The 13,569-nt window shown below is 50.0% G+C and overlaps 1 protein-coding gene across 2 annotated transcripts in view; it reads left to right on the top strand.

Moving 5' to 3' along the window:
• LOC119112894 (isochorismatase domain-containing protein 2) overlaps positions 1-6,913 on the top strand; it is an 8,285-nt gene extending 1,372 nt beyond the window's left edge. For both annotated transcript variants that reach the window (XM_037237198.1, XM_037237199.1), the window contains exons 2-5: positions 1,897-2,154; positions 4,597-4,715; positions 5,408-5,538; positions 5,879-6,913. In XM_037237198.1, the coding sequence (XP_037093093.1) occupies positions 1,953-2,154; positions 4,597-4,715; positions 5,408-5,538; positions 5,879-6,044 (618 nt within the window). In that variant the 5' untranslated portion in view covers positions 1,897-1,952 and the 3' untranslated portion in view covers positions 6,045-6,913. The remainder of the gene's footprint in view (positions 1-1,896; positions 2,155-4,596; positions 4,716-5,407; positions 5,539-5,878) is intronic.
• The last annotated feature ends 6,656 nt before the right edge of the window (positions 6,914-13,569 follow it).

Here is a 13,569-nt window from a genome sequence, read left to right as displayed (position 1 = left end):
GACTTGGTGACAAAATGGTATCAAGGCCAACAAAATCGAGGCCCGCGACCGTTCTGCCACCCAATCTTTGAATGTTCGACTGCAAGACAGCTACGGCCGCCTGTGACAATGGGAAGTTAAACGCAGCACGATTTGATGCCCTGTGAGGATCTCTATTCAGTTTTACACTTGGCGGTCACTCGGAAAACGTTCCATCATGCTTGCCCGAAAACCCTGGGTCGTGCCCTCCCTGACTTGGAGTACCACAAGCCAAGCACGTTCCACCGCATGCTGGGTCACGTCGTAGCGTTTATCGCCTTAATCGGGGTGTATTTTTGAAGCCGTCGTGTCAGAAAATGTGCTGGTAAAGCTGGAGAATGCAGCTTCTAAAGCTGCCAGTTAAGGCGCTTTCTATGGTAGGGGGATGTAGTCACAGGCGTCCCGCACACCACGGGTTGAAGTCACCAGGTCTCAAAACAGACACTCATCGACTGACATGCAGATCACGATCCTGATCGCCAACTTTTCCCTTTCTGGCAGCTGTAGGTTAGTGACAGTGGCAGAGGGGTCACGTTCACGCGCGATTTTTGGTCACGTTCCACGCGCGAGGCACAAGCACTTGCCGGCAGGAATTTGATCGAAACGGATCACCTAGCATCCTTCTGTCTTCAAGCCCATCAAGCTTTCTAGTGTGTTTTCAGACGAGTTCATCATTTTCGTTCGCCCGCTGGCCAACGCGTGGTGCTAGCCGTGAAATAGACGCCACTCGGTCCAAGGAGACTGTAACGCCGGGCTTCGGGATTTTTGTTCGTTAGAATTGCGAGCGCGCATGGTCAGAATTATGTTACAAAATTGTTCTCACTAATCGATCCGAGTATAGGTTGAAAGTTCTCAGACGAACATGGGGTGGCTTCATTAATACAAATTTTAGACGTAATTTCGGGCTAGCACCGACGTCGGTGGGATCCTCAACATATCCATAGAACCAACAGCCATTCTAGTGGAGCATCTGAGTTCTTGTGGTTCAGAAAGAACCAGCTGGACCACTGAAGGCTGAATAGCGCGGCATTTTTAGCTCGTGGGTTCTGTTTCAGTAAAACAGTTATAAAATATGAGTGTGACGAAGAAAATCGGCCCATTGAAATCCAGGATCTTCAGGGGATCTCTGTCACTCCTGCGCAGTGCCCCCCCCCCCCCCCCAACTTACTAACCCCCTGGCCGCGCCCCTGCCGAGACGCATGAAAGTTGAGAAACGAAACGAAACGAGAAACGAAAAAAAAACGAAAAAAATCTGCGAACAATGGTATGGATGGATAGATATAACCTGTGCACCAGTAGAATAGAGCATGTATGTGATCGGAGATGCTGAACATAAATGGACAGCCTTTTCTTTTGTAGCAGCCTTAGTACGCCATGGGCGTTACTTTGTGCACGAGAAGAAAGTCCGTGTATTTTTTATCTTTCGGCATCGAAAATCATGCACCCGCCGTCACGATGCTGTACATTATCTACAAAACTAAAACATCGAAATCGGACTGCACGAAATCCATCTTTCTAACCTAGCGGCGCTTCCAAGCGCCGATTAAAACAACGACGGCTTCATCTGGGAACGCCACGTTACAAGGTACATGGAGGTTTTGTGGAGAGGGTCTGTTAGCAAACTCCAAGAATTCAGGCAGAAAAAGACACACGTCGTTGGATGATGAAAGCTCCCATAACTTTACCCCGTATTTAACCTCGGTATTTACGTCATATCTACAAAGAGACACAGATTCGGTGTTTTCATGTTACAGTTGATCATCACGTGCGTTTTTGTCGTAATCAGAAGTCGTCGCTAACAAATTACCGAAGAAAAGGCAAACTTCACGGACGGAGTTTCCTACCTCGTTTTATGAACCGCATTGTTCTTTGCCATAGGTGGAGCCTATCTAAGAATAACCAGAAAGTAACAGAGGCCTCGACATCAACGGAAAATGGCAAGCCATCTAATGAAATCTGCCGGGCGACTTGGTCGACTTACGCCTCAGCACACAGCCCTCTTCCTTTGCGACATGCAAGAAAAGTTCAAACCAAACATAAAGCATTTTGAACAAGTCGTTGATACGTCACGAAGAATGCTGCAAGCTGCCACCATCTTGGATATACCCAGCGTTGTCACAGAGCAGTACCCGAAAGGTGAGATTTGCATTAGACACATCATTCTGCTTTCCTGATGATTATCTGATACTTGCGGCCATATTGGCGCATTCAAAGAGTAAGGTCACTTACGTAGCTGCTGCCGGGTGACAATCGGCAAAATCAAGGTCCCATGCGGTGAGTGTCGAACCCCGGCCTTTTAATCCATGGGACAGCCATCGCGGCCGCCTAACGATTTATATGGCAGTGGATGGTTGCTTGCTGGGTGACTGGTTGGCTGGCTGGCCGGCTGGCTGGCTGGCCGGCTGGCTGGAGCCGAGTTTTAAGTCGATTTTCTGAACACCATCCGCGTGAAAATGGTGTTAATGGTCAGCTGTGGGCTCCGTTGGAAAGTTATGTTACCCGTAGATTATCCGGCTCTAGTCCGAATAAGTTGATGTTCGAGGAGGTGCAGAGGAGGTGCAAAAGGTGCACAATTTGTTTTGATCACACGAGGTTCTAAAACAGAGATGGATCCCAGTAGCATTTCACGCGTGGTTATGTCGAGAAAGGTGGGTAGTAAATACTTGTCAGACTATTATTCAAACGACCACAGACATTGAGGTAAAACCATAATGTGCCTGTTCGGTACGTCAAGATGAGCAACGAAAGACGAGTTGATCATCTTCTGTATGAAGACGTTGGGAGAATCGGATGGGACTGCTGGCTATTCGGTCGTGTTAAAGTGCTGTAAACACATATCAGATCAACGTTCCAACGGCGGCAAATGCTTAATCCTAAGCGAAAATGTTGGTCGGCAAAATCGCTGTAATGTCGGGGCCCCAGATTAACTTATTGGGCACCTGTCCGAAGCAGAACGGAGGCCCCCCCGCTCGTTACCGGGCCCCGCTGCTGACACAGAGTCCTTCCATTTTGTCATTGTGAGACTTTTCCTCACCATCCATCATATCTCCTTCAATCGTTATTTGCCCTCATCTTGCTATGTTATTTACCATATATACATTGCCGTTTATCATGTCTCGTTTTGTTGTCAGGGACTAACGTAAAACGTCCCTAACGCTCGCGGGCCTCGGGCTTTGTCCTTGCTGGGGAAATAAGCCCAGATTTACATTAGGCCGGCTGTTTGCTATTGATGGTCTCTGACCGATTCTGGGGCTGTCTTTGTTTCCAGGTCCCCGATCGCCAAAGCGAATGAGGCCTTATTGTTGGACGGGGTTCCTCGAGGGAGGTCTCCTGCCTGCCCTTTGGGAATATCTGGCCCTCCGATCGCGCGTCTGGTCGTCATTCCGGAGAGTCCTTTGGGCTGTCGCTGCCGGGACCCTATAGGGGGGGGGGGGGGGGACGTGGCTCTCATGTGCCTCACCCTTGCCTACGCCTCTGGGACTATGGGGGTTTCACGGTTCTCAGGTCAAGCGCGCATTAACGCCGCATAGTTCTTCAGGCTCGCCACAGACAGGGAAATGAAATTGTTTGCCTGCTAAAGGTGGAGCGGTAACCCAGCGGCGGATAAAACGTGAAGAGCATCATGCGCTCCTGATAATGTGCGGCTGAATCTGCGAGCCCGGACACGGACCTGTAGATCTGACATCACCGAACCACCGATCGAAGCAAGCGATGGCTTTTCATAACTGCAGCCCGGTTTTCTGAATCTGAGTGCTCGACTTAACTGCACCACTCAGAGTCAAACAATGCCTTGGTTATTATGCAGTACGCCAATACAACTTTTCCAATGATTGGAATAATCTTTTCCTCTTTGGTTGCAGTGGAGGGCCTTTTTGAACATGAAATGCGCGGGAAAACGCCCCTCCATTCGACCAAATCTCATTCGCATCGTTCACATGTCATAGGGCGTTCTCTGCTCCCAATGGGCATGCAGTGAAAAAATGGGGCCAGCTTCCCCTACAGTACGCCGAAAAAACGTGTTTTCCACTTTTTTGGCCCGCTTTTTTCTCAAATATTGTTGGGGGGGGGGGGGGGTAGCTCAAGTTGGAGAGGGCTGGAGATCCCCGCCCCAACTGAACAGGAAATTACGCCCGTGGTAGAATAAAAGCAGTGCAGTGGTTGAAGACACAGTTCCTGTCTTCATTTATCAATGCATCGTTACGAAGTGGTCTTTCATTACAATTGAAATGAATGTCTGGCATTTGAGTGTCAACAGCTGTATTTCGTGGCCCTCGTTCAGCCATTGATGCTGCAGTGCTTGGTCCGTGGCGTTAAAAAGCTTCACCTCGGGAGCACCACGAACGCAGCCGACTGGGCTATGGCCCGGGTCCAGAGTGAGGCCCGGTCTTACGGTCTAGCGACTGGCCGCGCTACCTACCAGCCGCTTATTCCGAACGGTCCGGCATGTCGCTTCCAGTTGGCCTTCGGGAAGTGGATGCTTTTTGTGGACGTGCTGTTTAGTGTGCTTTTGTGTTTGTTGACGTGCCATTTGAGTGATGCCATGACTGATGTGTGTGTGTGACGTGTGGTGTGTTCCAGGTTTGGGCAGGACTGTGCCGGAGCTGGGGGTTGAGGAACATGGCTTGAAGCCGATCGCCAAGACACAGTTCTCTATGTGCGTCCCGGAAGTTGAAGATATGCTCAAGTCGAACGAAAATGTACGCATTTCGTGTGCGGGGTTTAAATGGTTTGGTTTGCAGATAATGGATGCTATGGAGAACTGGACGTTTCAAAATAAAAATTCTGGCGACAATTTATAACTAGGCCTTCCAAGTACGTCGGCTTCCTAACTCATTCGTCATTCGCCATTTGTCACTTGTCATTATTTATTAAATGCCTTGGGGTTTCCGAAATTGTTTTTTTTTGCGAATGAGCGGAAAGTTTCGTGATATTTCGCGGTACTTGAGAGGGCTTTTTTAGGGACTCTTTATGCTATACTAATGTCACAGATTTTGACCTTCATAAATAACAATATGGTTGAAAGTGTAGGTCTTTAGTTGGAATTGTCCCTCATGGTTTTGGCCTTTGGGCTCAAATTTTCAGCTCGCTGTACGAAGCAGCGAGGTAAAAGGTGGGGTCCTTGTCCTTTAATTTAATTAAGATGTTTGTGATGTTTAAAATTACTAACCAAACAGTTTTGTCCGGAGTTCGATTTTTCACCCATCCGGTGTATATCGATGCTCAGTTATTCGCAGTTCGCGGATGGTTCTGAAGGAGGCTATGTTCTTGTACCAGAGCGGGACGCTCGCACCCCGGGCTGGAGCAGCAGTGCTAGCTGGGTGCCAAGTTGCGATGTCATTGGTGCCGGTGTGTGATTCCTCTTCCATGCGGCCGTCATGGCTTTTCGCAGATCCGGTCGGTCATGCTGTGCGGAATCGAAACGCACGCTTGCATCCTGCAGACCACCATGGATCTGCTGGAGAAGGGCTATGACGTGCACGTGGTGGCCGACGCCTGCGCCTCCCGGAGCCACGTGGACAGGTGGGTCGTCCGGCCTGCTGTTACTGTTGCGGATCTCGTTCCTAGCTGCCTTGTGTATGCAAACCAACTGCATAGGTACCTAGTACATAACACATGTTTCTACTTTTCATGTACATTTTAGCGCTGGCTTTAGCCATTTGCCACATAGATCAGCTTCGTCAAATTGTTGTTGCATCAGTCGTAGCTCGAATGTGTTTTCTGGCGACGGTGGGCTTGGGTTGGTTTTATACGGGGCAGCTGCTCCGGCTGGGGCACCAGGGAAACCTCTAGGCTCGAGATACGTCTACTGTGTTTTGGTGCAGCAGCCGGCAGTTGCATTGACCAAACATTTTGTGTGCAGGGTGTACGCCCTGGAGCGCATGCGTCACCTGGGAGCCTTCCTCACCACCAGCGAGTGCGCCATCCTGAGCTTGGCGGCCGACTCGGCCCACCCGAAGTTCCGTCAGCTGCAGAAGGTCATCTGGACGCCGGCGGCCGACTCGGGACTGTTGCCGACCCCGCCATGAGATGATCCCCCCCTCCCCCCCCCCCCCCCACAGGCCTACGTGCCACCGGCTGTAGCCGAGGAAATGTCGGGAACTGACCTCGGGCTGACTGAACTGATATATTGTTGTTGGGGATGCCGATGCCACTGACCCGAACGGTGGCCTCGTGCTAGTGATTTTTGTAAGGCTCGGGATTGTTGCCACGTGTTCTCACACCGTGCTAAAGGTTCGCCGCGGTGTGTGGTGTGTTTGGCTCGCTGGGTGGCCCGTGGCCGGGCTGGCTGCGCCTGGGGTTCATAGATCTTTTGGACGGGCGCTACCCGAGAGCGTGGCGACATGACAGTGCTGAGGAAAGCGCTCGTGGTGATGGGAGAGAAGTACGGTGTTGGGCTGGCCTCACGGTGTCAGGCTTGCTTCGTGAAGCATAGATATGTATCTCACAAATTAGAGCTTGGGTGATGTAAGTGACGTCAAATGTAGGCATGCGAGCCGGCATCGCAGTTTGTCAAGTCTTTTTTGCCAGCGAAAAATGACGTCGGCAATGGGAGCGCGGTAAGCACTAATAACTAACAACTCAGGGGCGTAGCGTCATCGTAGTTTGCACAGGGTATGGCCATGGTGGCGTGAGTCCTGGCAAATTTCCCGTAGGCTGTAACATAACACGGGACGCGGTTCAGGCGTCTTTGTTTTCAGTTTTCGCCGAACTCGTGACGGCAGTTCTGCGACTGCACCCGTCAGATATCACGCTTGTCATGCCTCGATAACACCGTCGGTCACGAACCTGCGACCCTGGTACCGACGAGTGGCCAGTGTCCAGCCGGCCTCTATTCGCTGGACTGTGCCATGTTTACGGTATCCCTGGACAGACATAAACACTGTCTGCGGATGAGGTCCTGGTGTTTAATTGGATTCCCCACCATCTGCTCTGGTTCGGTAACCACCCCACCGCGGTGGTTGGCCGGCGGTGGACGGTGGTTGCCGGCGGTACACCAGTTCCGACTGCTTGTACGCGAAGGTTGTCCACGTACCGCGGGAAGCGCGTCCCACAACGCGCGGCTCCTGCCACGCATCATCCACTCCCAAACCATGCGGTTGTGCGAAGAACTAACCCATAGTAGAGCGCGACACAACAAAAATTAGACATTACAAATATGCTAACCACACCGTGACGCAGGACTGCATCTCGTTCAGTTTAAATGCCACAAAACGGATAGCTTAACATCTAAGCAACAGCGTCTTTTCTGGCCATTAACGGAGGTCTGTAGGTGGACGTGGTGCATGCAGTGTTGAGGTGATCATTGTGTTGTTGCTCGCCGCGGTGTCGTATGGGTAAGTGACGCAGACGTCTGTTACGAATAGGGTAATGCTCAGCTCGGACTTGCCTACAGTGAAAATTGTTGAGAAGAGCCTAGTTGCATCAGTGGGACAGTCGTTTCAACATCAGAAGGGGAAAAGGAACTGAATTCGGAAGTCTTGCCGGATGTCAAGGCATGGCAAGATTGCGAAAATTGAGCTGTGTTTGAAGCCACCCGCGTTGCATCCTGTGTTAATGAGACCCATAATAGTGGAAGCGTGGCTTTTTTGGCTTGGCTCATTTGACTGCTCGAACCCCCTGCATCTGTGGTGCGTGGTTTGCGTGATGAGTTCCTGTGCAAGGATGGGCTCTGTGTTTCTTTCGCGCCGGCTGTCTATGATTGGAGTCTTCGATAACAAGGAAGGTTGCCAGAGGCCAACAAAGTAACAAAACGGAACTTTTAGGGCACTTAAGCGCACTTAACAGCGCGCGGACACCGTTGGCGTAACCGTGAGGCGAAAATGACGTAGGAAAGGAACGTACGCCTGGCGGGCAGAGCTAATCAATTGGATCAGGCGGCTCCCAAAATTTCGAAAAGGTTTGCACTTCTCGCTCACATGCATGGTTCCTGACGCCAACACCCTAAATATTTTAAACAAGGGACCGAGTTGTGCACTACCGCGACACAAATCGGAATAGAGAGAGAGAGAGAGAGAGAGAGAAGAAGAGAGATAGGAGAGAGATATAAAAGAGAGAGATAGAAAAGAGCAGAGAGAGAGGAGGAGAGCGAAGAGAGAGAGAGAGAGATCGAAGAGAGAGCGAGAGAGAAGAGCGATTCCCTCTACTGCTCTCTCGCTCTGCCTCTTCCTTCGAGGAGAGAGCTCTCATAGAGAGAATATCAGACTCTCCTCTCTCTCGGCTATCAACCCTCGCTCCTACCATCTACGCCTCTAGAGCGGCCCCCCCATGCCCTAGAAGAGCTATCTGCAGCCTGCATTGGAGGCACACAGAGGCTAACTAATAATTTCCAGCAAATAATACACAGCTCTCTCAAAGCAACGCACCACAGGCTAATATTAAACATTGCGTATCATTCGTGGACACTTCGTTCTGCCAACCTTCAAAGGCAACAGCGCAGGTAGAGACTAAACCGAGAAAACCAAAAACTTCATTGTGCGTGGCTGATGTGACTGACGCCACTGAAATGTATAAATACTTGAACAAGCGCCGCCACAGCCGCCGGATCTGGATCACTGTATCGTGTGAAGTGGACAATGCCCGCGTCATCAAATCGGATTTCATGTCCGTTCCTTGTCCCTTATTGCAAAACAATGAATGCTTTTTGTGAACACGTGGGCAAAGAACTTAGCGCATCCCACCTATCATTTGTCTAGCTTGTCCGCAACATGCGGGTTCCAGCTTGGTACGGGCCAATGCATAACACTGCCTTGAATTTCCCTGCGGTATCTGCGATGTTGGAATTGCAGCATTCTTATTTGTATTGCATAAACTGTTGTTCTACGTCAAACTCAAAAACTTAATGAAAGCTTGCACAAAAAACAGGTTTTAGAAAGATGCCCGCCGAACAACAAACGCCTAACTTATCGGGTGCTTGTTATTTTGATGCGACTTCATCATGCTAGCTCATGAAGCGTCCAACACATATCGTCAGCGTTGGCACACGCGCGGAGAATCTCCCCTCCAATATTTGACACAGGTGCGGACAAGAGAGTGGGGGACCACTGAAGTCGGTTTATTTGCTATCCTGAGCTCCTCTCTGGGCAGGACGCGGCAGTACCCCGTAGATCGAGTCGAAACCGAGACATTACGCACAACGTCACTAACAACAGAGGCTGAGTGCGCATGTTATCACCAGCTGCCGGATTGTTTAGACTGCGGGTAGGATCGATCGATGGAGCAGTGCACAGGAACTTCCCGGTTAGCTGTCTATTTACCTTGACAAACCTACTTATGAGATATGACAGGTAGATGATAATAACGCGCGTCAATAGCATCCCAAGTTTCCTTTCAGTTGGTTTTCCCCAGACGTAAAATTAGTTCAATCAACTTAATGGCCACATCAGACAGCCAATATCTTATTTAGGGACCCGGCTCTGACATTCAGAGGGCTCTCTGCGCAGATCGGGGACCCCCTGAGTTGATAAAGGCATTTGTGTTGGGTGGGCACCATCAGTAAGCACAGTCGGCTCCATGTAGGTATGTCGGCCTGTCGGCTCCATGTAGGTATGTCGGCCTCCAGTCGGCCTGGAGGCTCAATGCCCAACCAGCGACAAAGCCGCGGGCCAGTGGTTTACATTGGTTGGGGTTCTGCATCTGTCAGGGACACAGTGCCTAACAAGGGGTCCTGTGTTGTCAACGGCGCCCGATTCGACCAAGGGCCATGTTCGATGGGGCCCGAAGAGGGGCCCGGAAGTCAGTCATGGAACTACTGAAACCGACGACCAAGGACTTCCTAAGAGCACATAAGTACTCGAAGTGTTGGCTGTAGTTTACATAACGGATCCCGGCACCGTGCTTCTGTGTCCTTGAAACAGTGACAGGGCCTATGTCTGTCCATATCCATCGGTGTCTAACGAGAAGTCATGTGTCAGCAAGAAGCCCCGAGGGGGTCACGGGCCCTGTTTGAGAAGGCCCGAGGAGGGGTCGAAGGGCCCATCGGGACCAAAGATTAAGGGTCTGATTGAACCTGAGCCCGCCCGCCCTCCCCCCGCCCTACCGTAATGACTTGACCTGAATTACAAGTCAGAAGGCCTTTATAAGGACACCCTTATTAGGGCCCTCCATACGTACTATAAAGACCTCGACACGGAGCCAAACAGCCGGCTTCGGGTCGTTCGGAGCCCTTGGGATTTATAACCCAAGCAGGAAAAAGGCCGGGAGCGCGATTCCCAGTGTTCTGGGTATCTGGCATGTTGGAAGCTCCTGTGTCGGTCAAGGGCACACAATGCCTAAGAGGGGTCTTGCGTTGGCAAGAGACCCGAGTCCGTCAGGAGCCATTTGAGGCCCGAACAGGGGCTTGAAGTGTCTCTCGAGACCAATGATCAAGTGCCCACTTGGAGAACACAAGGTCCTAAAGGGTTATTGTACGCTCTGCAGGTTGTATTAGGGGCCCCGACTCGAAAAGCCATGATCTCAAATGTCAGTTAAAGGGGCTCTTGCACCGATTGGGGACCCTTGGGACAGTGCGTTCCTCTATTTCAGCCAGAGATCACAACACCGAACAGTTGTTTCCGTGTCAGTCTGAGCTCTAGGGCCCCATCTCCAAAACAGGGAGAAGGCCAAGATCGCGATTTTCGTTGGTCGGGCCGCTACAACAATACCCCCTGTGTTGGCCAGAGTCCCACAATGCCTAACAGTGTGTCCTTTGTCAACAAGGGGACCCAAGTCGGCCAGGAAAACACAGGGACGGGGACGGGCCTCCGGGTGCCAGAGGTCTATTGTGTTGGTCGAGGCATTCTGACAATAAAAGAAACATGAAACCTTGTAGTGACCGTTCACATTGAGATGACCTGAGTACCTTGTGTCAGTCAGGGTCTCCAGTTCCGAGCTGAGGGCTGTGAGCCCGAGCGCGTGCATGGCTGCGGGTCCAGCCATGAGCCCGTTAAGCCGAATTCAAGCCTATGCACCAAATATTGAACAACCTGCGGCCATCAGAAGTCTTGCTGCGTCATTGCAGGTTTTTGCATCAATCCAGATCCGATTGTGTGGGTCGGAAAGCCTCTCGCATAAGGGAAGGGACCAGTGTGATGTTATGTATTCCTGTAAAGGCCTCCGGATCGATCAGAGAGCCCCGCCCCCGCATCGCCAGACTAGCAGCCGGAAGGCACTCCGCGCTGCTACGGAATGGCCCTTCAGCCCTTGACCGGGAACGATAATGTGCCCCTAATGTCCCACTGACGGTGCTCCTAGCCCGAAAAATAAGAGTCAAGCTGTTGGATAGCATGGATCGAGATGAGGCAAAAATGAAAAGGCCAACCTATCTTTGGCCGAGGGCCTTCATCCTTTCGCAGAATTGAGTCGTGAAAAATTGCATGAATAACCGAACCTGCACGCCTGCAACCTCAGGGCCAGCAATGGCCAGCGTTGCAGTTTCCGTAAAATCGGATAGAGATGACCGCTGTCCTTCCTCGTGCGCGTTCGCAATCTCCGGACCGGGGTTGCAGTTTTCGTAAAACTGAACGGCGTTGACCATTGCACGTAACACCAGGTGGCGGGCAGTGTAACACCAGTGTGGGGAAAATATTATGCAAGTGTCATGGCAATGTCGAACGAAAACCTAACAAAACCAGGTGTATTCGGGACATTAAACCAGTCAAGCACAAAAGGGTTTTCCTCTGGTCTGTTTCTAACAAACAATGGGCTTGGCGTAGACATAATACGAGACCCTGAGACAGTTGTTCTGTGATTTTGTATAGTGCGTATTTTAGTACTTAAGTGCGTGCAGTACGTGTTGGGGAGTGTAGTGAGAGCTGTTAAAGTTTCTACTCTGAGCTCTCTCATGCTATTACTGCCGCCGGTAGGACTAATATTTTTATACCTGCAGATAGGCATAATCTTCATCTTACAAAAATTAATTTGATTATTATAAGTATTCTTTCATAGATATGCAATAGATACTTAATTATTATAATTATTGAATACATTAATTTTGGAAATCACGTCTTTGTTTATTGGTAAACGACCGCTGAATTAACCACTTTCAAATTAGACAATCTACTCGACCGGGGGCAATTTGTATCACACAGTGGTGAAAGCTGTCCATATGTGTTTCATTTTCATAGTGAGCTGCGTCGCAAGCAAGCTGAATATTTCACGACGTGCGTACGAAACACGTTCGTCCGTGTCATTTCTTAATTCATCGTAATTGCGACACGCCACTATTTTGCCCTGTTAATCAGTCAGGGTAGGCACGCACTGCGTAAACAAACACGCCACTGCCTGTCTGTTTTGCGACCACTGCCAGCTCGATTTCTGTTGCTAGGTTGGAAATTATGGACCTATACATGTAATGCAAATGTTGACTTGCTCTCAAGATCCCATAAGTCGTTGCCATTATATCAGTCAGCCATTGACAATAAATCAGTCAATAACGTAATGTCGGTTCATTGTATCAACGGTTCAGCATGCCCCATGCGCAGCTGAAACAACATATACCGCCCGACATCTCGGAAGAAAGTTCGTGCGACCCTGACATCCTCGGCCAAAAGATCTAAAATGATTCGCAGTATGTACGACACATGAACTTCCTCACGACTCAGTATTGGCCAAGTTAGGCCAAGTTACGCCGTAAGTCCCGAAACACACATTTACACTGATCGCGATAGCTTTCACGCTATGCAAAGAACACCTTTGTCGCGCTCACCCCAGACGCGTGCACGTATGCATTTGGAAATACACTGAACGGTAGAGTTAGCTGCTGCCGTCAGTTGAGAGGCTCAAGGCTCTCATCTGTCGCATAGATTTGGAATAAATCGGCCCGGTGCTACTTGGACATGAAACAAATCACACCGATCTCCTCCATGCGTTTTCTTTAGTGAGAATTGCGTTCAGCAGTCGAAAAACTAGTGCTTAGGTAATTGTTTCACATTTGTGATTTGTTGTGCTTTTAGCGCATCCAATGGTTTGTGCGTTACTCTACGAAGGATTATTATCCAAAATATATTCGCGTTTCTTTAGAATATTCTGTCTTTTTGTACTTGTGTCTTTGTACTTGTATGAGTTGTAAGCCAACCCATTTTGTGGATCATTAACCATGAATTGACCAACAGTAAAGTTACAACTTATTAGCGCAAGGTATTGACGTGGCTGGCTTTGGTCCAAAACGGCATGTTGCATTTAGCCATAAAACACACACACATATCGCTATATTTTCATTATTTTGCACCTGTTGATACAGAAAAATGCTTATTAGAATCGCAGTTTTCTTTTCACCCCAGAAGGCATAACGCTGGAATGGAACACTTCTAAGCTAATATCAATGAAAACCGTTCATAACGTAACGCCTCTTCAGTCGCTCGCTCCACACTCCCCGCTCATCATAACGCAACTCCCCAACACACCTGCACGCTGTTGTCTTTACGGCCCTGTGGACTTGCTCCATGCTTTTCATCGGAAGGCAAGATACATCAACATAATTTTCAGCGGCCCACGTGGGCACCATGCTACGACGGTGTTGCGGCCTCGCCCGGCCGCACCGGGCCACGGCCGCGGGCGGCTGCTTTCATGCCACCG

This window comes from Pollicipes pollicipes, unplaced genomic scaffold, assembly GCF_011947565.3.
Source record: "Pollicipes pollicipes isolate AB1234 unplaced genomic scaffold, Ppol_2.1 Scaffold_7261;HRSCAF=8764_pilon_pilon_pilon, whole genome shotgun sequence".
Taxonomy (NCBI): Eukaryota; Metazoa; Arthropoda; class Thecostraca; order Pollicipedomorpha; family Pollicipedidae; genus Pollicipes; species Pollicipes pollicipes.
The sequence above is the reverse complement of the archived record's forward strand: the minus strand, read 5'-3'. Positions and strand labels throughout refer to the sequence as shown.